The following is a 24396-nucleotide window of genomic DNA, read 5'->3' on the forward strand; positions in this document are numbered from 1 at the left end:
TACCTCCTCCTTCTCCTCCTCCTCCTCCTCCTCCTCCTCCCCTCTCCTCTCCTCCTCCTCCTCTACCTCCTCCTTCTCCTCCTCCTCCTCTTCCTCCCTGGGTCTCCTGCCTGTCAGACCAGCTCCTTCACTGAGTGTCAGGGGGCTCCGTTCGTCCCGGGTCACAATCTGGTTGGTGAAGTTTTCAATGTGGCGACGGTGAAGACGGTCGGCGCCAGCGTGATCGACGTCAAGATGGTTGGAGGAGCTCAGGGGAACTGCACCTCAGCCAGGTCCAGCAGAGTACTCAGAACTGTAACTGCTGTGCAAGTAGTATACAAATACTGAAGTTGTAGTGGAGTAATATTTACTTCTTAAATATAATAAAGTTCAGTGAAAGTACCTTAGAATACCATCTGAGTGACCGGAAGTGTTCTTATTGTTGGTTCAACAAAACTCTTTAGACTCTAAATATGTGGTGGATTTGAAAATGAAATAATTTGAGATTATATCGGGTTACAGAAAATGTGTGAATCTAACATCTGTTGCTGCTGCATCAGTTTGTCTGATGATAAATTGTCTTTATTGGATATCTGGTGAACAATCACAATCTCTGTGTTTTTGCCTCTTACAGTTAGTTTATTTTTTATTTGGTGTAATGCAGATTACAGACACCAAGGTGACACGGAACAGCTGATACAAATATAGGCAAAAATAAGTAAATACAGGAAATAATTAAATTACTGTACCCGCCCCCCAAAAACATATATGAAATCACAAATTTCGTACAAATGAAATAAACTTGTACAAATCTCCAGTTTATCTTGATAAGTAGTCTCGTCTTAGTGTTTCATATGTAAACAGCCGGATTAAGTATTTGTTTTTATTTTTACGAAACACAATTCTGGTGGAAAACAAAATCAGCCTCACAGAACAAATCTTCCTTTTGTTGGACCTTGTATTACATGAGGCACAATTAAGTAAAGTTTAAGCAGCATTAAAACTTAAGTTAATATTAATATTAAGTTAATTCAGAGTTATAAACAGTTTAGTACCTTTTATGAGACTGATTTAGTAAATTTGCTATGTTTTCCCTGCTTTAAAAGTTGTGCCCGAGGTGATGTAATGTAAATTGGATCATATTATTTATCACAATTAATAATTATCCCTGATAATCATTAATTATTATTGAAAGCCAAATTTAAGCTAAAACTCTCTTTTAACGTTGCATAACCACTACTTAATTGAGCCTTGTGTAATGCAAGGCTCAATATTAATGGTGCCCCGTGTGAGGCTGTAATGCTCATTTAGATGTGGTAAAATACCAGATCTCAGCTGATATATGTTATTGATAGATAGATAGATAGATAGATAGATAGATAGATAGATAGATAGATAGATAGATAGATAGATAGATCAAAAACAGTATATATAAGATGGTATCATCAGCGTAGAAGTGAACAATGCTTGGTTGTAATATAAACAGCAGTATGGTTTCTCCACCCTGAAGCTCATATGAAACAGTCAGTGCTGATTGACGTGATGATGATGATGAGGATGATGATGATGATGAGGATCTTTCCTGTTCTTCCTCTTCAAACAGACCCAGAAACTCCCCGTGTCGGTCCTCGACTGGAGGATTAAGGTCTGTGATATAAACAGAAGGAATGTTTTTTGGGGAGCAGTAAAAGTGCCAAGATGTAGAAATACTCCATTACAAGTTAAAGTAATCGAAAATGTTTTTATTTTAAGTTCAGCAGTATTTTAAGCATCATCCGGTAAAAGTCCTGAAGTATTTTCAGCTTCATGCAGAATCTAAAACATGATAAATGTTCCCAGTCACAATTCTAATGTAATCTTTGACAGGGTTAGTTAACGCATTGATCACTTTGTAAGTTTAGAGTTTAGAGAATTTTTTTTATGTGAACTCTCAGTCTGCAGAGTAACTAATAACTACAGCTGTCAAAGAAATGTGTTGGAGTAACAGTACAGTATTACACTCTTTCAGTGAATTATAACAAAAAAGTAGTAAGAAATACATTTAAATTGTGCAGTAGTTGAGTATATGTACTAAGTTCTCCTCAACGTAATGATGTATATAAACTTTACCCAGCATCCTCTCTGGTCTCAGGTTCAATGTCGGCGCAGTGTGAGCAGTAAAATCTTTGACTCGAGTCAGTCGGTCATGAAAGAAAACAGCAGGTCTCTGTCAGCGAGCTGGAAGGTGAAAGAGTTTTAACATTTGAACATCATTAAGTCCAATCTTAAACCCGAGTACAGACTGCTGATGTCACTGCGCCTGCTGTGATGTCACTCAGGTGGGCCTCGGTATCAAGGGACTCGCCGGGGTTGCGATCGGAGGATCTCACTCCACCTCATCCACGTTTGCAGAGAGCCGCAGCAGGAAGCACAAGTTCTACTTCGTCACCCAAGACGTCAACTGCAAATACTACACGTCAGTACTCATTACTTTTGTGTAAAGTACCCAACAGTTGTCCTGATGTTCTGATGCTGCATGTAATCTGTGAAGTAACTAGTGACTAAATGTATCAAATACTTCCAGTAAAGAACTTTGTTACATTCCCTGAGATTAGTTAGTTTTTGTTTTGTATGTGGGATATTTCTGATTTTCAGGATCTTTCTTGACATCAAAACACTTGAAAGGTTTTTGTCAGAGGGAGAGGTGCATTGTGGGTATGAAGATGAATGTGTGTACAAAAAGTCTTAGTTTTAAAGGACCCATTCGCCCAGAAAGTAAAATGTAGTCCTCCTCTCCTCCTCCTGAGGATATAAAGTCAGGTGAACAGAACAGTTCTGGAGCTTCACAGTAAAACAGAGTTGCAGCGTTCTGCTGAACAACTGAAGCAGCTGAGACTTGATTTAAAACAGAGAAACGACCCCAGAAACATCAGACGTCTTTAGAGAGGGTTGTCTCCGCTGCTTGTCCACACGATCACTCTTTGATTGTTGTCAGCTGTAGGTTGGGCTTAGAAACTGAGAACTGATCTTAAGTCTTTTAAAAGATAAAAGCCTTACACAAGCAGGTTTTTGTCATTTTCTCAGAATTGAATGATGATGCTGAGTTTTGGACTGAATATGTGACGAACGGATGTGTTGGACATTTGGGACTCTTCTGAAACACCGACACTTTACTGGTGAGGTGGCCAAACTTTGTTCAAGCTGGCTTGTTTGTTTGTTGATGGTACTTTGCTGATGTGTTTTTTTATCTAGAAGTGGTTTTAGAATCAGGAGAATCGAAGCTTTCCGACGATGTTTGGAGTGACTATACACCTTGATTGATGTGAGTCAAGGTGTTGAACCAGCCGGGCGAAGCTTCATCGGCAGGAAGGACTTTTTGGAATCCACATTCCTGATTCCAGATGAACTCCATGTCTTCTGTTCTGCAGGTGAAGGACAACCCCATCCTGAAGTCCAGTCTCCATGATGCCATCAGCGACTACATCCGTAAAAGTGCTAAGCCGCTCCGCTGCCCGGCGGGCTGCAAGATCGGCCACCAGAACCAGAACTGTGCATGTCGGTGCAAAGGACACCGCACGGTCAACTCCGACTGCTGCCCTGCTGAGCCCGGAGTGGCCCGCATGAACGTGATGGTGGTCCGAGCCCAGGGGCTGTGGGGCGACTACTTCTCCAAGACGGACGGATACGTGAAGGTTTTCTATGGGAACCAAGGAGCCACGACGCCGGTGATCTGGAACAACGACTTCCCCTCCTGGAACCACCTGGTTCGCTTTGAGACGGTCAACCTGCGGCACAGGACGTGAGTCAACACGGTCTGACTTCAGATAATCTCTGATAAATCATCTTCAGTAGAGATGCAACTGCACGTTATCAGTCTCACAACGGTGCTGGCAGAGGCAGTGGTCATTCAAAGGTTTGAGGTGCAGCGCTCGTGAATACAGAGCTAAAAGCAGAAACGAGCCCCGTTAGACAGGGGAACTGTTTCCTGTTTTTATGCTAAGCTAGGCTAACCAGCTGCTGGCTGTAGCTTTATACTTATGATGAAAGAGAGGAACCATTCTGAACATTCAACTCAAGCAAGAGAGAGAATTTAGATTTAAATCTCTTTGGGTGATTATCAAACCTTTTCCAGGTCATGATGTTGATGATGTCACACATCTGTACGTTTCCTCTGCAGACCGATCCGTTTCGAGGTTTGGGACCGGGACAGCCGCTGGAACGATGACCTGCTGGGGAAGGCGAGCCTCATCCCGACGACGGGCCGCAGCATCAACAAGAAGTTTCCTCTGAAACTCGGCTCGATGTTCATCCAGACGTCTGCTGTGTGCGCTCTCAGCCTGCAGGGGTCGCTGTGCGAGCAGTACGCCGCCACGCTGACCTACGAGGGCGTGATGGGATACGTGAAGGCTGATGAGGCTCACGACAGCTCCTTCATTTGAATAGTTTCTCATTCAGATCAGACGTGAGTGAATAAGCCCGTCCTGGAGCCTGCAACAGCCAACCAGTCACCATCCGTCTGGGATGATTGACACGTCATGAAGCCGATGAGATTTTAAATCTGTGAATATATGATTGAATAGATTTTAAAGCCTTCAGCTTACGCAACTTGTTGTCCTGATATGCATTTAGCTCTTTGAATGGTCTGATCTTGTGTCAAAACAGTAATGAGTTCACTGCTGTTGCTCTCAGCAGGCTTCTTTTGAAATATTTCCTCAGTGTGAAGTTTATTTTCAGCGATATTGTTATTAGATTTGAACCTGGACGTGTCAGACTGCATGATGTGGGCTCATTGTGTTGCTGACAGGAGCAGCTGGTAACACTTCAGGAATGTGAGGAGACGTCTTCATGCTTTGTTTTTTTATCTGTTTTAAATTATCACATAAACCAACAAATATGTTACAGAGAGAAAATATATAATATCTGACTTACAAACACAGTTCTGTCACTTCTGTGCAGTGATATTATTACAGCTGATCTTTATATCCTCCACAGATCAGTCGCTCGCTTCATCTTACAGACACCAGTTCAATAATTCACCTCCGACCTTTGAAGAGGTCACAAAGTTCTCATCAGATGAAAGTTGTGAGTCCGTCGCTCACCAGCTGTCAAACAGAAGCAGCCATGTTGTGTCTCCGTCCTGCCGGCTGATACTGGTGTGTTTGTTTCCTTCATGTCGCTGCCACAACATGAAAGTGTCTCCACCTGTCTGTGTTCAGTCTCCACCTCCACCACCGCAGGACGGAGCCCACAGCGAGCGCTCCCGGCACTGAGGCCGTAGAAAAATGATGATACAAGTTTTGAATGATAGTAAAATATTTCATAGTGGAGCCGCCTGGCTGAACTGAGGCTGTTCATCTTTGATTTTTTATTATTATTTATGATTATTGTTTATTACAGAGCAGCAGCTCTGATCGCAGCATCAGTGCTGTTACTACAACGACAAGAGACGAGCAAACTGCTGCTGTCAGCACCGACTTCAACTGTCACAACACACTGCTGACTGTGTAACACACACACACATGCAACCACACACACACACACACACACACACACACACACAGTGAACTGTCAGTTCTTCGCTGCTGATGCAGAAAAATATTTGCACGAGTTGTTTTTTTTTTTTGCCAGAAACACTAAGAACCTGTTTTGCTAAAATAATAATGATGTTAAATTATTGTTGAATATTTAATGTTGATCTGATCTGATGACGTCATGTTGGATCCATATTAGTACCTCTTACCTGGACTGAGGTGCAGTACTGGAGTAAATGAACGCTGTTACTTGTCTCCAGGCTCACGCGCTGCTGCCCCCTGCTGGCAGGAGGCGACACAGCTGCAGAGGCTGGACAGGTGAAGTGAACGTGTGAGTGTCTTCATGTGAGTCCGGGGATTATAATCCAGTTATCATATTTATCATGATTTATTGTCTTCATTTTGTTTGGACACACTTAAGATTAAATATGAAACAGAATAAGAGGATAAAGATGAGAGGAGGAGGAGCTGAAGCAGACCGTATTAAATCTTCAGTCAGAGGCTCAAACTGTTTCTGTTGACATGTCTGTGATTTCAGAGCCTCACATGAGGAACAAGACATAGTTCAGATCCAGGATCAGGTTGGTTTCAGGCTGCTCAGAAACAGGAGATGACTCCTGCCCTCTGAAGATGTTTGAGTGGATGATAATTCAGACTGTTCTGGTCCTGTTGGACCTGAAGGACGGACCAGACCTGCTGAATTATTGATGAGACATGAGCTCACATTTCCTTCACGATCAGTTGAGAGAAACACAGAGAGTCTGTCCTCAGACGTCTGTCTGCTCTCTGCAGGCTGAACACAGACGATGACGACGTCGCTCTTCTGTCTCAGCGTTCAGAGAAAGATCTGAGGACGGACTGGGAAAAAAAGAAGGAGGGCGAGGACGAGGGTTTTCCTCCGGGCGTCCAGCCAGCCGGAGTTCATCTGAGCCATTAAAAGTCCATTTAAGATCTCAAGGCTGCGTTTAAGAGCTGCTGCCTCATATATCACTGTACACACACACACACACACACACACACACACACACACACACACACACACACACACACACACACACACACACACTGTACACACACGCAGGAAGTCCAGAATGTTGTCAGATTAAGAGCTGTTTATGGATCTGTCTGGGAGTCCAGCTCAGACCTGACTGAGTCCTGGTCCAGGATTAGGTCCAGGATGAGGGTCCGGTCTGGGGTTCAGGGCTCTGAGCAGGTCAGGTTTCAAGCAGAAGGGATCGAACCTGTGACCTTCATGTTGATGGAGTTTTATTTTCATCCAGGTGTGATCCAATAAACGATCACAGTGAATTACTGAAGCTGTGTTTCCATAATGCAGGATGGTAAATATGTGGAATATCACAGTAAACAGAGGAGACTTTGAATATATATATATATATATATATATATATATATATATATATATATATATATATATATATATATATCTTTACAACATATATAAACTGTTGTGGATTAACTACAAGGTACATGCTAACGACAAGCTAACATGCTTATGAGTAATATGCTTAGGTAAACAATGAAACACAGTACATTGCTGTAAATTGAATGTAAATGTGTTTTTATTTACAATAACTAGCAAATAATTATGACATTTCTGTAATTAAATGTTTCATCAGAATATTGTATTTCCACACATAGCGCCTGGATGACTCTAGAAACACAATACATCTCTGAGACTTCCATTTGTTTTACTGTAAAATAATTACAGAATCCTCCTGTGAACCATGATACTACTGTATATATACTCTAATACTAGTGTATATATACTCTAATACTACTGTATATATACTGTCACACTACTGTATATATACTCTAATACTAGTGTATATATACTGTCACACTACTGTATATATACTCTAATACTACTGTATATATACTCTAATACTACTGTATATATACTGTCACACTACTGTATATATACTCTAATACTAGTGTATATATACTGTCACACTACTGTATATATACTCTAATACTAGTGTATATATACTGTCACACTACTGTATATATACTCTAATACTACTGTATATATACTCTAATACTACTGTATATATACTGTCACACTACTGTATATATACTCTAATACTAGTGTATATATACTGTCACACTACTGTATATATACTCTAATACTAGTGTATATATACTATGATACTACTGTATATATACTGTCACACTACTGTATATATACTGTGATACTACTGTATATATACTGTCACACTACTGTATATATACTCTAATACTAGTGTATATATACTCTAATACTAGTGTATATATACTATGATACTACTGTATATATACTGTCACACTACTGTATATATACTGTCACACTACTGTATATATACTGTGATATTACGGTATATATATGTGCTTCTTTGTCGGTCTGAAAAGATAGCACCGCGCTAGCGTTAGCATTAGCATTAGCACAGAGTTTTTACTGGCAATAAAACATAAAAAATACACAGACACAAAATATACAAGTACACACAGCCAGCCCAACTCCCACTCAGCTAATAAGACAGTTATCATTCATTTCACCCAGACACTATTAACTCTGCGGTGGATGTTTCCCGGGTCTGAGGACCACCCACAATCCTTTGCTCCGTTACTAAGGACAAATTACGCAGATGGCGTAGTCCCATTCAGCTATACTGCTGTATATATGCTGCCACACTACTGGATGTAGAGCAGTGGAGGACATCTGTGCACCTGTAAACTTCAGGTGTTTCTCCTGTTTGAACCACAGCAGCAGATTTTGGCCACGCCCCATTTCCGCCCCTACAATTTTCCCACCATTTTAATTTTTTTTAACAAACACAATTTCATTGATTTTCACCAAACTGTGTAAAACCCACATTTAGGTGGTTTTAAATCAAGGTGTGATTTTGTGTTTGGATATTGATTATTATTTGTCTGTGATTGGTTATCTAGTTTTGAAGGCGTGGCCTGATGTTCCTAACAGGAAGTTACTCTCCAGTGTTTCTAAACTTCTGAAAGAACTTTGCACATGATTTGAGTATTTCTGCCCTCTAGTGGTCATTTGGGAGAAATTCTATAAGCCTGTGTGATTCCTACTTTTGTTTCCATTGGTTGTTTTAGTCATGTGACATGGTGATGTCATTGTGCAGGAAGTCCTTCAGGTGTGTGACATGAGGCCTGAGCAGCTGACTGATCCTCCCCTCCTGTAAGATTAATTTACATTTTACTGTAAAACTGCCAGAGTTTATTGAGTGAATCCAACATCAGACAGTAATAACCTCTCACCTGCAGGTGGCGCTACACTCAAATCAAATGTAACTGACTCTGCTAACAAACCACATCAGTAGTTTGAGTGAAATGAATCATCGTTTAGTCAGAGTGCAGGAGGACGGCTGTGATCTGTATATATCTATATCTATTCATCTCTAACACATCATCATCATTATTTATTGATCAGAATCTCCAAAGTAACTTCAGTCATCAATCGAGTGTAGTGGAGTAAAAAGCACATTGTTAATTGTAGTATGGACCAAAACTGCCAAAATCAAAAAATATGAAATAAAAGACAATTAATAGATAAAATGCTATTAAATACAAAAAAAAATAAATGTAGGTATCAATTTCAAAAAAGTGATATCACTTCCTTTATTTATTTGCCTTTGTGATATTAATCTCCTCATTTAAACTTGTATTTATTTGCATTTTAGCCCATTTATTTCCCAAAGTAATTTATTGATGCATTTTCATTTCACATTGTTTTTTTTTTTAATACATTTCTGCTTCATCATGCTGAAGATGGGCTCTTTTAAACTGTGTCATGAATGAAAACAAAACAGTTAAACATGAAGAATGAAATGAGAATCTAATTAAAGAGTAAATAGATCTGTAAATGAATATGGAAGCACATTTAAACAGAAATATGGATGAATGTCACATGTTAAGTAATTAATATTCATTTTTGGAGCATTTCATTTATCTAACATACTTAAAAACATTTTTGAGACATTTATGTGTTTTTCATTTTGTCAGTTTTAGTCCTCCATAGAGTGGAGAAAAAATATATTTAGAATACAACATTAACACGTTTTAATTTGTTCCAGAATTTAATGATGGTTTAGGCAGTTTTAGTCCTCCATGATGGTAAAATGAACTTGGAGTATAAATATCATAATGTATATTAAAAAATATTCAAGTAAACAAAGTACTTGTGTAAGTTAATAAGTAAATGTACTTAGTTACTTTCCACCATCAAATTAAAGCACATACATAATAAATATGATGTTAAATATATGTGTGATGTATTTATACAGTGCGTGTCTGTATTTGACATATTTAAGGACAGAATGAACAGACTGTCTCCTCCCCCTCCTCCCCCCTCCTCCCCCTCCTCCCCCTCCTGATCCTCATTCACCTGAACACTCTCACCTCCTCCCTGCTGCTGCTGCGGAGAGAGAGAGGGGAGGAGGAGGGGGAGGAGGGGGAGGAGGGGGAGGGGGAGGGAACAGGGCGGAGGAGCGGAGCGGAGCGGAGGGGGGAGGGGGGAGGGGGGAGGCAGCAGCAGGTAGAGATGGCGGGTGGAGAGAGTTGACGCCTGCGCACTGACTCTCCATCCCCTCCGCAGCGTCCCCCCGCTCCCCCTCCCCTCTCTCTCTTTTTCTGCAGCATCAGTACCACACTCCCGCCCCCCTCCTCCCTCCCCCCGCCCTCTCTCGCCCTCCTCCCCCTCTCTCTCTCCTGGTCGCCGTTCTGCCGGGCTGCTGCTGCTTTGCGCGCTGCGGGGCCACACTGCGACCGCACCGAGGAGGAAGAGGAGGAAGCCGCGGACTGAAAGGGGGGCCAGCCTGAGCCAGAGCGGCGGAGAGGCACGATCTAAACCAGCTGCAGCAGCAGGAGGAGGGCTCGAACGCGCCGTCAGCGCTCGGATAAAAAATCCCGGAGCAGAAGCAGCAGCAGCAGCAGAAGGCGGAGACGCGTCACACCGCGCTCTTCCTCCCTCCATCACCGTGTCCGCTGCTCAGGGGAAGTGAAGAGGAGCTGAGCACGAAGAGGAAGAGCTCTCGTTGGGGGATCTCGGAGCGCAGAACGACGAACGGCGCGGTGTGTGAAGCCTCCCCCCCTCCCCTCCCGGACCAGGGCCGATATACGTCTTCTAGCAGCGCGACACGATGAAGGACCGCACGGCGGAACTGCGAAGCGTAAGAAACCTTTTCTCTTTATTTCATCCATGTTGGCCTCCATGTCCCCTCCTCCTCCTCCCCCTCCTCCTCCTCGGCCTCCTCGCCGCCTCTCCTCCGCTGCACCGGGCCCATAAAACCCGCAAACAGCCACATTAGTGCGGTGTGTGTGTGCGTGTGTGCGTGTGTGTGCGGAGGAGGAGGAGGAGGCTGAGCTGCGGCTCCGTCTTCATGCTGTGAATACAGAGTGATGAAGAGCTGCAGAGAGGAGCTGATGGAGGCTTTTCTCCCACATTTCATTGATCGGTGTCTCGGTGTGCGGGGATGTTCGGTTTGTTGTGCGGGGCGCACCGGCTGGAGGTCACGCTCTCCTCCTCTCCTCCTCTGCGCCTCCATTTTCTCTCTTTTCCGCCTCTGATCGCTGATAATCACCGATCTGTGCGCGCGGCTCGCGGCTGCAGACGCAGAGGCCCCGCTGCTGCGTGCATGATGGGAAAAAAACGGGGTTGGCTTCAAGTGATAATTAAATAAATAAATAATTAAATGAATAAATAAATAGATAAACGCTCCCATCCATGCTAATGTGTCCGTGCATGCCTGGATGACCTGAGGAGGAGGTGGAGGAGGTGGAGGAGGTGGAGGATTGGACTCTAAACGAGCCTCCAACCAGAATGCAGTGATTTTTCCTCCGAGGCCGCAGCCCGCGCGCCTCCTCCCCGGGAGAGCCGCGTGAGTGTGGGAGCGTCAGTCCCGATCAGGAGCATCGATCCGCGGCTGATGGATGAATCAGGAGCGGAGGACGCGGCGGCTTCATCTGCCGCTCCTCGCGCTCCTGTGGGGTGATAGTGAGGAGAGGGAGGGGGAGGAGAGGGGGGAGGGGAGGGAGGGGAGGGAGGGGGTCTCCTCAGTGTACCACAGCCTCACCCATTTTATGACCGTGCGGCTCCGCAGCGGGTGAGAGCCGTGCGGGGGGTTCACCGCGTGTGCGGTGCGATTTTTTTTGTCGAGCGAACCGCTGATGGAGGCGGTTTGGGCGGATTGAGGTGGGATTTTTTTTTTTTGGGTGGAGGGGGGTGACGGAGGGGTGACGGAGGGGGTGACGGAGGCGGGGGGGGCATCAGCTGCTCAAACTCTGCAGCAGCTCCACGCGCCTCCCGCCGCCACCACCGCCCGGGTTCAACCGGGTTCGCGTCAGGTTTAGACGAACTGAACACTCATCCATCACACCTCCATCACACCTCCACCCGTCCATCCATCTGCACATCTATCTATCTATCATCTGATTGATCTGTTGGATCTCTTTTCATCTCATTGTTTCCTGTCGTTTCTCTCTGACTTCTAAATATCAGATACTATTGATCACAGCCTGATCAATAAATCAGCAGCTGAACGTGTGTGTGTGTGTGTGTGTGTGTGTGTGTGTGTGTGTGTGTGTGGAGCACCGCCTGGAGTTTACCGCACTGCTGTCCATCCTCTCCTCCATCCTCTCCTCCATCCTCTCCTCTGTCTCTATCAACTCCTCATCGTTTTCTCTCTCATCCCTCCATCCTCATTTTAGCCGTCCTCCGTCCTCTCCACCTTTTCTTTTTTTACTCTCCATCCTCCTCCTCCTGCCCTCTTCTTCCTCCTCTCTTTCCTCTGTATTCTCCTTTCCGTTTATCACCTCTCTGTCCCTTCTTTTCCTCCATCTTTACTTCCTCCATCCTTCTTGTTTCCATCATCCACCTATCCTCCACCCTTCCTCTCCTCATCCACCCGTCTTCTCTCCTGTTTTCTTTTCCTTTACATCTTCACTACTTCATGATCTTCTGTTTCCTTCCCTCATGTCACATGTCCTCTTTCCTCCATCCTCCCTCCATCTTTTCCTCCGTCCACATCTTGTATTTGTGTTTCCTGTCATGTGACTTCATCGTGACCTTTGACCGCAGCTCTTTTAAACAAGCTGGTCTTCTTCTTCTTCTTCTTCTTCTTCTTCTTCTTCTTCTTCTTCTTCTTCTTCTTCTTCTTCTTCTGTGGTTTAATGTGACTGGATAATAAACTCCGCCTGCTGTTTATCTCCATCAACCAATCAGATTCATGTTGACACGACAGTCAGTCAGGAAGAGTTCATCTAGTTTGGTCAGAAACTTGATGCGTGTTTATGTCAGCTCTCCTCCATCCACCTCCCCTCCTCATCTTTCCATCTCCATCCATCCATCACTTCCTCTTTCTCCTAATCCCATCCCTTACTCCAGCTCTCCATCTCTATTTCCTCCTCCCATCCCCCATCCCTCCATCACTTCCATCTTTCCTGCCTCCTTCTCTCATCTCTTGTTCCGTCTTCACCCGCCTCACTCCTCCATCCTCTCTCTCTCTCTCTCTCTCTCTCTCTCTCTCTCTCTCTCTGCACACGTTCAGTCAGTCTGTGTGAAACAGACACCACAGAAGAAGAGTGCAGTCTTTGATGAATAAAGCTCGTCGCTCCTTCGGTCAGCGTCCTTCTCTCCCACTGTCGGCCATGTTGGAAGATCACTGGAGTGAAATCCGCCTCACGTAATCCTGCCGGTAACAGATGCTGCTGTATCATGCAGCAGCAGCAGCAGCAGCAGCAGCAGCAGCAGCAGCAGCAGCAGCAGCAGCAGCAGCAGCAGCTTGGTAGTAATAATTATATTTTTATGTAATCGTCCACATCACAGTGATGCTGGCTGCTCTCCTCCTCCTCCTCCTCCTCCTCCTCCTCCTCCTCCTCCTCCTCCTCGCTGCTGCTTCAGCTCTGAATCTGAGTGACTGCTGTGAGTGAATGAACCCTGCAGATACACAGAATAACTCTCAGTGATGCTCCTTTAAAGTGTTCCCATCACATCAGACACGTTTGCATCATCGTCCAGCCTCTTCAGACTGAGGCTGAGGCAGCGTGGTGAGTTCAGGGCCTGTTTGTAAATATGAAAGCTACAGATTGAACATCATACATCAGATGAATTTAGTTTCCTACAACATGCAGAAATATTGCGTCTTCTCTGTGATCCTGACGGAGAAACGCTGCCTCATTGTTCCACCTGCTGCAGGAAATGCTTCGTCACGTCAGAGCGGACGCCTCTGCAGCCGCTCGTCCTGCAGGTTGACACTTTCATGTTTGTGAGACGTCTGAACGCGTTGAATCTTTCGCTGTGCAGCTCCTGACGGTCCGAGCTTAAAGATGCTGAATGTGTAACACCAACGTCTCCTCGGCGGTGTGCACCACAGACACTACAGATGGCTTTTGATTCAGATCTGGTTCCTCGTGCTCATGTTTGGATCAGATGATATCTGGGGTCTGCGCGGCTGTAACGGTTTGCTTCCTGCAGATTTTATCATCTGCATTAACTGTTGGACTGTGTTTATGTCTGATGTGTTTTCATCACAAGTACGTTTACATTCATAGAATGTAACCAGAAGCAGCAGTAAACCAGTATGTTTGTGTAAAAGCGATCTGATACAAACGGATCTGAACCGCAGTGTTTGAGAGGATTTATTGCAGACAGCGATGTTGCTGTGAAGTTTATTGTTGGCCTGTGACACATCGTGTCTCTGTTTGTATCAGCCGACAGATTAAAGGTGAGAAAATGAGTTTCAAACATTCAGACATGATGGACAGAATGTGAACACACCTGTGTGAAAGAGACATCTGCTGAAGTTAGCATGCTAAGCAGCTAGCCCAGGACCTAAAACCCTTTCTCTGCATGGCTAAATGAGCTAACAGTAACTAAAGTCGCTGATGTTTAACCAGAATGTACTTAGCAGCAGTTAGCAGCAGTTAGCAGCAGTTAGCAGCAGTTAGCGGTTACTCAGCTGATACTCAGTTGTGACATGTTGAACCTTTAATATAAGAAAGTTTTACTTCCTGTTATCAGAACCAGGATTGGACCCACAAGTCAGTTATTTGTTGTTTTTATCACAAAGACTTTGTTCGTATCATGGAAGACGCCGAGGTCGTGTTTAGATTGTCAGGATTATTGTGTGTTGTGGTTTCACGGCTGCGTCTGGTTTGTTTGACTCAACGTGTTCAGATCAGTCAGATCAGACAGGTGATGGAGCGCTTATCTTCTGTTAAATCGTCATAAAACTGAACAGAGTTTGGTTGGTAGCTGATCAGAAATGTTTCACGTGGGCGTGTTTGTGCTGCGACTGAAGGACTCATCATCTGCAGATACAACCGTCACTACACCTGCTTCTGAATAATGACAACCACAATAATAATAATAAATCTGAGATGTGTACGTTTAATTTTAGTGCTAAACTTTTATTTGTTGCTGGTGAATGTTTACTTCCTGTTCTGTTCAAATGGAGACAAAGAAGGGAATTATTGCTCAGCTGTGTGTGTGTGTATGTGTGTGTTTGTGTGTGTGTCTGCACCATATCCCATTTCACTCTCATTGATTAGAACAGGAGGGGGCGGGGTTAAGTGGGGACATAATTCACCCTCGTGTGGGTGATTGAAAAAAAATCCATGTGTCACTGCAGCTCACACACACGCACACACACACACATACACGCACACACGCACACACACAGACACACGCATACACGCACACACACACACACACACACACACACACACACACACACAGACACACACATACACAGACACACATTTGCAGTTTTATAAAACAAATCATTTGATTTCACTGAGAAAATGTATAACAGAATGAAGCCTCCTGACTGGAGATCTTTTAAAGTGTCTTCTTCTTCTTCTTCTTCTTCTTCTTCTTCTTCTTCTTCTTCTTCTTCTTCTTCTTCTTCTGTGGTTTAATGGCACTGGCTGGGGAATAAGCTCCGTCTGCCGCTTATCTCCATCAACCAATCAGATTCATATTCACACAACAAACAGCGATCAGTCTATCATTCAGAACAGTTCATCTAAAAATGGTCACATTTTGAACTAAGTTTGGTTGGGAACTCCTCTGAGCATCCAAAATGGAAGACGAGCCGTATCAGATATAAATTGTAAACGATCTGATAATAATATAAGAAACAGTGACAGGAATGATTTTCCATGACTTTTATATGTGATTGTTTCAGGACATGTTGTTGGAAATATTTTCATACTTTTATTGAAATAATATTTTAAATGTTTTTACATGTGATGGAGTATTTTTACAGTCAATAACAGTCAGTTCAGTAAACAGATGAAATCAAACTGTTTCTTGTTTGTTTATGTTGAATTTAATATTTCTCTCTTGGTCACGTCTCTGTGTTTCTGGTTCGGGTTGGAACACTTGTTCTAGTCGCCTTGACTGTAATCTCTGAGTTCTCCTCCTGTCGGATCAGAACCGAATCTGATGTGAGTCCAGGTGTTTATTCCTCCAGACAGTCTGGATCTGCAGTTTACTGACGGGCTGAGCAGCAGAACAGAACCGAGAGAGTCCGACTGTCTGTGGTTTGTTCTGTGCTCCTGGAGGCAGCAGGTGTGTGTGTGTGTGTGTGTGTGTGTTCGATCCAGTGTTTGTTTGGCTTTATTTACCCAGACACAAACACACACACACACACACACACACACACACTCGCACACAAACACACACACACACCTGCTGCAGACCGACGCCCTGCTGCTGTCAGCTCCTCTCTCTTTGTAGCTCCTTGCTCAAGGGCACCTTGACACCAGCAGTCTGACACTTCCTGTGGTTTGAGCTTTCAAATTAAAGTTATTCTTTAGTTTCTTTATTCTGAAACAAATTAAACATTTACGTCATCACTAAAAACAAAAAGCTTCGTGTTTACATTTTCCCCACAGATCTTTGAAACTTTTACACCATCTGCTTTATTTTGAAAGCAACCCACACTTCCTGTAAAGATAGTATGATGTGATGAAGTGACTGTGGACGTGTGGTTAGCATCTTTTAGCTAGTTAGCATCCTGTCCTGGATCTGCATGATGTCAGGGAGCCTGCCGTCTTTATCTGCTGGCTGTTTGGTCTGAAGTCAGCTTTGTATTTTCAATGTGTTGAAGAGTTAAACAGTGTGACGACGCAGCTGAAGCTGCCAACAGTCTGCAGGTCTGTTGAACACTGTGCCGGAGGAGATAATCATCATGTAACATCGGTCGTCCCTCAGCGCTCCTCACTGTGAAACACGTTTGGTATTGTAATTGTGTATTTTGTATTAATGCTCTCTGCTCTTCCCTCGCTGTTCGTCAGAATTATTATCATGAGACTCAGTTTATCTTCTGAATTTCAAATATGAAAACAGCTGAGAACACGTTTCTGACTGCAGGCTTGATGCTAATGATAGCTAGCTCACCAGTGTGTGTGTGTGTGTGTGTGTGTGTGTGTGTGTGTGTGTGTGTGTGTGTGTGTGCCCATGGCCATCCTTCAGCCAAGTCAAGGGCGAACCACCATCACTGCCGGCACACACACGAGGTCACTTTCACATCCTGACGTTACTCTCTGCTCGTAGAGTTTGTTCTCTACTGTTATCTAACTGTTCTCTAACTGATCTCTACTGTTCTCTAACTGTTCTCTAACTGTTCTCTACTGTTCTCTAACTGTTCTCTAACTGTTCTCTACTGTTCTCTACTGTTCTCTAACTGTTCTCTACTGTTCTCTAACTGTTCTCTAACTGTTCTCTACTGTTATCTAACTGTTCTCTACTGTTCTCTAACTGGTCTCTACTGTTCTCTAACTGTTCTCTAACTGTTTTCTACTGTTCTCTAACTGTTCTCTAACTGTTCTCTACTGTTCTCTAACTGTTCTCTAACTGTTCTCTACTGTTCTCTAACTGTTCTCTAACTGGTCTCTACTGTTCTCTAACTGTTCTCTAACTGTTCTCTACTGTTCTCTAACTGTTCTCTAACTGTTCTCTAACTGTTCTCTACTGTTCTCTAACTGTTCTCTAACTGGTCTCTACTGTTCTCTAACTGTTCTCTAACTGTTTTCTACTGTTCTCTAACTGTTCTCTAACTGTTCTGTACTGTTCTCTAACTGTTCTCTAACTGTTCTCTACTGTTCTCTAACTGTTCTCTAACTGATCTCTACTGTTCTCTACTGTTCTCTAACTGTTCTCTAACTGTTCTCTACTGTTCTCTAACTGTTCTCTACTGTTCTCTACTGTTCACTAACTGATCTCTACTGTTCTCTAACTGTTCTCTAACTGTTCTCTACTGTTCTCTAACTGTTCTCTACTGTTCTCTACTGTTCACTAACTGATCTCTACTGTTCTCTAACTGTTCTCTAACTGTTCTCTAACTGTTCTCTAACTGTTCTCTACTGTTCTCTAACTGTTCTCTAACTGTTCTCTACTGTTCTCTAACTGTTCTCTAACTGATCTCTACTGTTCTCTACTGTTCTCTACTGTTCTCTAACTGTTCTCTACTGTTCTCTAACTGATCTCTACTGTTCTCTAACTGTTCCCTACTGTTCTCTACTGTTCTCTAACTGATCTCTACTGTTCTCTAACTGTTCTCTACTGTTCACTAACTGATCTCTACTGTTCTCTAACTGTTCTCTAACTGTTCTCTACTGTTCTCTAACTGTTCTCTACTGTTCTCTAACTGTTCTCTACTGTTCACTAACTGATCTCTACTGTTCTCTAACTGTTCTCTAACTGTTCTCTACTGTTATCTAACTGTTCTCTACTGTTCTCTAACTGTTCTCTACTGTTCTCTACTGTTCACTAACTGATCTCTACTGTTCTCTACTGTTCTCTAACTGTTCTCTACTGTTCTCTAGCTGTTCTCTACTGTTCTCTAACTGTTCTCTACTGTTCTCTAACTGTTCTCTAACTGTTCTCTACTGTTCTCTAACTGTTCTCTAACTGTTCTCTACTGTTCTCTACTGTTCTCTAACTGATCTCTACTGTTCTCTAACTGTTCCCTACTGTTCTCTACTGTTCTCTAACTGATCTCTACTGTTCTCTAACTGTTCTCTACTGTTCTCTAACTGTTCTCTACTGTTCTCTAACTGTTCTCTACTGTTCTCTAACTGTTCTCTAACTGTTCTCTACTGTTCTCTAACTGTTCTCTAACTGTTCTCTACTGTTCTCTAACTGTTCTCTACTGTTCTCTAACTGTTCTCTAACTGTTCTCTACTGTTCTCTAACTGTTCTCTACTGTTCTCTACTGTTCTCTAACTGATCTCTGCTGTTCTCTACTGTTCTCTAACTGTTCTCTACTGTTCTCTAACTGTTCTCTACTGATCTCTAACTGATCTCTGCTGTTCTCTGCTGTTCTCTAACTGTTCTCTAACTGTTCTCTGCTGTTCTCTAACTGTTCTCTAACTGTTCTCTGCTGTTCTCTACTGAAACCTTCAGTCTGGTCCTGGAGATCCACATTTCAACAACCAGACGGTTCCGAGTTACTGACATAAAATAACACTTAATATAAAACGGATGAAAATAAAAAACAGATTTTCAGTGTTGAATCCAACGTCCTCCCTGTCCTGAACGCTCACAGTCGAACTCCACGTCTTCGTCCTCGTGTCTCCAGCTGTCAACATGTTTTCACTCTACAAAATATATTTTCTGTCCAAAAACAGTCGTCATGATTCATAAAAACTCTGAATTTGAAAAGATGTTCTCAGTTTTAAAAAGGCTCCTCAGATCCTCAACACACCTCCTACGTAACACCGAACATGCTGACTGAAGAAAATCTGTGTGTGTGTGTGTGTGTGTGTGTGTGTGTGTGTGTGGGCAGATTGGTCAGTAGGAGGCTGGTCATGTGATTTATGGCAGCGTCTCCATTTAATGGCCCTGAGATTGTCCCTGTGTGTGTGTTATCTCGGTTTCTATGTGTGTGAGTGTGTGTGTGTGTGTGTGTGTGTGTGTGTGTGTGTGTGTGTGTGTGTGTGTATGTATGTGTGTGAGTGTGTGTGTGTGTGTGTGTATGTGTGTGTGTGTGTGTATGTGTGTGAGTGTGTGTGTGTCCTTCCTCATGTATTATAGATGGCCCCTCCCCCCCATAGCTCAGTGAGCAGCCTCCTAACAGCAGCGAACCTCCTCCTCTTCCTCCTCCTCCTCCTCCTCTTCCTCCTCTTCCTCCTCCTCCTCTTCCTCCTCCTCCTCCTCCTCTTCCTCCTCCTCCTCCTCCTCTTCCTCCTCTTCCTCCTCCTCTTCCTCCTCCTCCTCTTCCTCCTCCTCTTCCTCCTCTTCTTCTTCTCTGAACCTCTGAGATTCATTTTGTTATAAAACATCCAGATATCAATTCTTTAGTTCAGCCAATCAGACGGCATCTTGTTCGATTCAGGTTCAGGTTCATCCTCGTCTCTTGTTTCCATGCGGTTGTAGACGGATGGCGAGGCAGTGATGTCACGATGATGTCACAGGTGTGATAGGAAAACGTCCTCTGAGTCACACAGTGAGGAAGAGGAAGACGTTCTGCGGGTCATCTTGAACCCTGAAGGTGGTCCAGTCTGCAGCGGTGATGTCCACCTGAACGCTGTCATCAGGATGTTCAGGACAGAGATATGTGAGGAACCTCTGGTTCTGGTTCTGATTCTGGTTTGTTAATGTAACTTCTCCAGGACAACACTACAGAGATATTTTGAGCAATCAGGTTTTACTCTACAATACTACAATACCCATGAGCCTCTGTTGTGGTTGCTATGGAGATGAAGCCAGTGAGAGGTGTGAACTCAGAACGCTCCGTCATGGCGGTAACCATGGTTACTGACTCCCTCCAGATCCAGACTCTTTTACAGAAACTGGACCGTCACACTTGTTTTGTGGGGCTTGATTCACGACTTGGACTTTTCTTCTAGTTGCTACAAGCAGCTCGGTACCAGAGTTGTTGGACTGAGCCTGGACTTCAGGTATGACTTGAAATGGAGCTCGGACTTGCTCTACGTTTGACACCTGAGACACGACTCTGACTTGTTCTGAAGGACTTGGTGCTGAAGACTGGTCTCGTCTTTAACCGATGAGTGTAATAAGAATGTCTCGGTGACACTGTGAGGACGTAGAGCCAGCGAAGCGATTCCAGGCAGTTATTGAACTGGATCAAAGGTTCTGTGGACTCGTGCAGTGAGTGTCCGACAGGAAGCCGAGCCGCGTGCTGACGCGACCTCACAAGTCCGAGGAAAGACAACATGACTCGGGGGTTCCGAGTCTGTGGGGCAACTGGACCGGATGAGGAGGATCTTCAGACACGTCGGTTCAGACGAGAGGCTGCGTTCAAGATTACAGCAGTAAAATATAAAACTTAGCAGTCGTGATACCTAGTTCTGATTTAGAACTTAATCCGACCTGTTTCTGGACCTGGACTGACTTGTAACGACTAGAGACACAATGAGAACTGTTCTGTAAGGCTTCAGAGGACTCAGAGGATTAAATGACTTGAGACTTGTTTTATAAGGCTCGAGACTCCAGTTGGACTTAAGTTCTAATGAACTGGACTTGTTTCAAATGACTTGAAGCATGACCCGGACTCAGACTCAGTTTGGATCATCGGGTGCTGGTCTTGGACTTGTTTCAGAGAAATTTTCGAATGGCTTGAGACGTGGATCCAACTTGGACCTGTTAAAATAACTTGTACTCTTTTAGAATGACTGGAATCTTGACCGTGGACTTGTTGGAGAAGACTGCAGTAGGACTTGTTTAAGATGACTTGGATCTGGACTCGTTTAGAATGACTTGAGACTTGAGTTGGACTGTCAGACGACTCGATGTTTGTTCTGAAGCTCAGCATCACATGGACTTGTTAGGAGTGACGTAGGATCAGGACTTGTTTCACAGGTCTTCTCTATAAATCATATTAAAACAAAAATGCTCCGCCCACTGCTCTGCTATTGGTTGAAAATGAGGGCGGGGTCACAGCATGAGGTCACACAGCATCATCACAGTAACAGTCAGGGAGACGCCGGCGTTAATGATAAAGTGGCATTTTACTGCTCAGCCGTTCTTTTAAAAATAGAATCCGATCCGTGTCACATGTAAGAACCAGATTTGGGTCACGATCACCTGCAGCCTGAAAACACACATGTCGGCTCCTCTGGGGACAGGAAGTGGAACCAGGACGGCTCCGTGTGTCCGGATCCTGAAGGGCGTTTGGTTCTGATATCACAGATAACGAGGAGCAATGTGTTTGAAGTCAGTGTTAAATATCTGCGGTAGAAGTCAGAAATATATAATCGACTCAGAAAACCTGATGCTCCTTTAACGGGAGATGAAGAAAGAAGCAGCAGCACGACACGAACAGAACCACACCGTCAGCTCAGCCGGGCCGGAACACGATTATTCTCACAGGAAGTCACAGTTCAGCTGCAGAATAAGCAGCGACGTGCTAATGTTAGCCATGTTAGCTAACATCTGAAGAACAGTTTTTACATGTGAGGAATTCTGCCAACTAAGCAGATGATGTGTGAGGTGAAGCAGACGAGCGGCTGCGGGATGATTGACACGAATCTGTGAAACGTGGAGTTGTTTCTGTGACGTGACCCGGTCGGACCGCTGCTGCAGATGTCGAGCAGGAAACCGGTTCTACAGGACAGAGAACAGATCCGACACACTGATCCGAGCAGACTGATTTTAATTTTGTCTCTCTGAGCTGTTTGTGTGATTTATTACTGAAGGAGGATCATTAACACACACACACACACACACATTTTCTCTGAGACTTCGATATCAGTAGATTTCTTCTACCTACAGCTCGACTTGTTCTCGTAGGAATTATTAATAAATCAATATAAATAATGTGATGAATCTTATACTCTTATTACATCCTCATCCTCAAAAGTGTTTACTCATCTTTTATGTAAAGATGTGAAGAGGCAGCGACGACTTAACGGAGTGAAATCAGGTGACCCAGTTAGAGAGGTGAGGCCCGGTACTGAGAGGAGGCGAGGAGCGCAGGTAGACAGGAAGTGAGTCATTTATCATCATCATCATCATCGTCTCCAGCAGCTCGATCGTGCAGGCGTGAAAACAAACATGGAGGTGCTACTGACGAATCAGGAGAGAGAAGAGTGTTCAGCTGCGAGGTCCGATGTTCTGACGTTCTGATGTTCTCTGCTCCACTCCGACTCTGCAGAGCGATCAGTTTGATCCAGTCAAACATCGATCCCTCAGCTGTTACAGCAGCTCAAGAGCCAAAAACAAAGAGAATGATTCAAAAAATCTCTCAGTTTAAAAAGAATTGATGACACGTTCATGTTGGTTCATCAGACGACTGACAGCCTGTTTGTGTTCAGTCAGTAAACTGATACAGCTTCATCTTCCTAACGAGCGGCTGATCTTCATCGTCGTCTCTACAGACTGTGTTTTCAGACGTGGCCTCAGCGTTCTGTGGAGGTTGGCTGAAGGTTTGTTAACGTTTCTTCTTCGGTGGTTTTTGGTCTCGATGACCATCAACAGATCTCTGTACGATCAGCTGCAGGACACGCGATCACTCGTAGAAAGTATAGACGAGTCAAAGAAGAACTGAGCTCAGACTCTTTGTGGTGTGACATTAAAATATTCACATACATAACAAAAGTAGAATTATTCTGAAACAGGCTTTGAATGCATTATAGATTCAACCACGTCCATTGATCAATACTCAGTGGAGGAGCCTGCTGGTGGAGCGCAGCTGTGAGGCTTATTGGTGTGATCTATCAATGCCTGATCAATACTTCATTGATGCTGGTCAGATGTGCTGCTGGTGGATCCAACACGTTTCAGTAAGATGCAGTAACATCAGCTGACCTGCAGGCGGCTGAAGTCACAAACATCTGCAGTTTCCTGTCAGAGGACAAGCTAACATTTAACAAATTATTTCATTTAATCATTTAATCAATTATCAAAATGTAATAATTGACTAATTGAGAACAGTTTAATCACAGCAAGAAACGCTGTAATAACAAAATGTCGAACACCAGAGGACCGAGGACGGAGCCCTGAGGACAGACAGTCCAACACCTCCCTCAGTCCAGGCTGGACTGCTAGCTGCACGGCTAACTGAGCTAACTAGCTAACTGCAGCTGCAGTTAGTGGTTACTCTGGTGATTCGACATGTGACTGATGAACAATTGTGTCTTTAAGCTCGTCTGAAGATGTTCCTGTAACACAAGACCCCAGCGGACAGATCGTTGAAGATCAGAACAAAATCTAACAGAAGAAAATAAGATTAATAAAACAGCTCAGAGACGTTTCAGAGAATGAGATGTCCATCACAACCCCCCCCGCCCCCCCGCTCCTCCACCTCCTCCCCCCTCCTCCCCCCGCCTCCCCCCTCCTCCCCCTGCAGCAGCAGTGAGATGAAGGAGCCGGCAGCACTGAGGCACTCTGGGTAATCTAACTGTTTTCCCAGGATACAATGAGTCACGGAATCAATAGATAATGTTCTTCTTTTAGTCGGGTGGCGGCTGGCAGGCGGCCTGAGTGTGTGTGTGTGTGTGTGTGTGTGTGTGTGTGTGTCTTCATACCAGCACACGCTGTCTGTCAGATGGAAACCTGGTAAGGTCTCCAGACCGGTCTCTGATGGTTCAGGAGGTCTCAGATGGTTCAGGAGGTCTCTGATGGTTCAGGAGGTCTCTGATGGTTCAGGAGGTCTCTGATGGTTCAGGAGGTCTCAGATGGTTCAGGAGGTCTCTGATGGTTCAGGAGGTCTCTGATGGTTCAGGAGGTCTCTGATGGTTCAGGAGGTCTCAGATGGTTCAGGAGGTCTCTGATGGTTCAGGAGGTCTCAGATGGTTCAGGAGGTCTCTGATGGTTCAGGAGGTCTCAGATGGTTCAGGAGGTCTCAGATTCAGACCTGTACCTGCTCTGCTGTTACCATGGTGGCAGCTAATTAATCGTCAGGTAAACAAGAACACCTGG

The 24396-nt window shown here is 44.2% G+C and overlaps 2 protein-coding genes across 2 annotated transcripts in view; both read left to right on the plus strand.

The window, feature by feature from the left end:
• Nucleotides 1-72: 72 nt before the first annotated feature.
• prf1.3 (perforin 1.3) lies at nt 73-4397 on the plus strand (the record flags this gene model as incomplete). Its single annotated transcript, XM_037088671.1, has 6 exons — nt 73-294; nt 1583-1624; nt 2111-2203; nt 2298-2438; nt 3360-3757; nt 4136-4397. Coding segments are annotated over 6 exons (1158 nt in total), but the record flags the coding sequence as incomplete, so codon positions are not given.
• Nucleotides 4398-10214: 5817 nt separating this feature from the next.
• stx1b (syntaxin 1B) overlaps nt 10215-24396 on the plus strand; it is a 49440-nt gene continuing 35258 nt past the window's right edge. The window contains exon 1 of the mRNA XM_037090343.1: nt 10215-10678. Coding sequence (XP_036946238.1) covers nt 10649-10678 — 30 coding nt within the window. The 5' untranslated portion in view covers nt 10215-10648. The remainder of the gene's footprint in view (nt 10679-24396) is intronic.

The sequence above is a fragment of the Acanthopagrus latus genome, chromosome 23 (assembly GCF_904848185.1).
Source record: "Acanthopagrus latus isolate v.2019 chromosome 23, fAcaLat1.1, whole genome shotgun sequence".
Taxonomy (NCBI): domain Eukaryota; kingdom Metazoa; phylum Chordata; class Actinopteri; order Spariformes; family Sparidae; genus Acanthopagrus; species Acanthopagrus latus.